Source organism: Octopus bimaculoides, chromosome 7, assembly GCF_001194135.2.
Source record: "Octopus bimaculoides isolate UCB-OBI-ISO-001 chromosome 7, ASM119413v2, whole genome shotgun sequence".
Lineage (NCBI taxonomy): Eukaryota > Metazoa > Mollusca > Cephalopoda > Octopoda > Octopodidae > Octopus > Octopus bimaculoides.
The window spans coordinates 60,952,484-60,953,804 of NC_068987.1; the positions used below are offsets into that span (position 1 = coordinate 60,952,484).

General features: G+C 37.9%; 1 protein-coding gene across 1 annotated transcript in view; it reads right to left on the reverse strand.

Annotated features, from left to right (window-relative positions):
- LOC106867698 (glutamate-gated chloride channel alpha) overlaps positions 1-1,321 on the reverse strand; it is a 12,751-nt gene that overhangs the window by 9,474 nt on the left and 1,956 nt on the right. The window contains exon 2 of the mRNA XM_014912653.2: positions 482-564. Within this exon, the coding sequence (XP_014768139.1) occupies positions 482-564 (83 nt within the window). The remainder of the gene's footprint in view (positions 1-481; positions 565-1,321) is intronic.

The window sequence follows — 1,321 nt, forward strand, 5'->3', positions numbered from 1 at the left end:
CAAAGAGAAAAAGAATGAATCAACTCCGATTAACCACAGACGCGTTTCGAGATTAAAGTGTTTTTAATTACTTTCTTCTCTCTTCAGTGTAGCATTTCCAATTATGAAATTTGAAAGTGCTAGGGTTAAATATGCACACGAACGAGCGACATCGTGCAACAGATATCCAACCAACACTTCCAAAATTTACACACCCGAATGTGAATACACTATTCATCCCTTGTACCCACGTGTCGGAGAGATTCTTACAGCAGTAGAAAAGAAAGTTTTAACTCCTATTTCTAAATTCGATTTGTGGTGAAGCAATTAGCTGACCCCTAATAATAATTATGTTTATAATTATAGAATATTTGTATAATTTTACCTATAAAGGTTATGTTAACGTACCGAGCTACTTGGTAAAATTATTGATTAATTGATTGATTAATTAATTAAATGAATTAATTTTACCCTTTTGTCATTAATTTGAAATGATACTTACAGCTTTTTATCTTGATGCTACAAATTTGTCCATCCAGGGGAAATAAGCTGATATGCTTTTGACATGAAACTGGAAAAATTACTCTGAAATATCAGTGAAAGGTATATAAAGCTAAAAATACAAGCATACTTGAAAACTAGAAAAGAAAAATTGAAATTGCTTTATGGAAGATCAGCAATTACGTTGTGGAAAAACTACTTGAAGTATAGCAAGTCTCTGTCTCAGTTTGAACCCATGTTGTTTGGTTTCCAATTAGAAAGTATTCGTAAACAAAAGCTACATCTTTCAGACTGAGTGGTGACGTCATAAAGTAAACAACAAATGGATGACATCCAACTGCTTGAGGGGTCACACAGGAGAGCTATGAAAAGGGAGAGATAATAAAGTAGTGTGTGCGTGCGCATGTATGTGAGAGCGTGTATGTGCGTGTAGATGGGGTCTGGTGACCTTGACGTGTACGTGTGTGCATGTGTATGTGTGTGGATGATGGTGTGGGTGCTGCGAAGTGGTCAGTGCTAGTGTATGCGCTGGTGTGGGGGCTGGGAAGTGGTCAGTGCTAGTGTGTGCGGAGAAGTGTGATGTGGTGTGGGGTGGTGTGGTATGGTGGTGTGTGGTGTGGTGGTATGTGGTGTGGTGTGGCAAGATGTGGTGTGGGGGAAGCAATATATATATTTGCATACACAACGCCTTCAGAAAAAATATCTTCAGCTTAAAATACACACAATATAAATGTTAACATTCTCTATATATTTAATAAAGAACCATGTAATCCACACCCTGGAAAGCGTATTTCTGTAAAATGTTGGGAGTGGGGTGGGGAAATTTCCGAGGATTCCATCC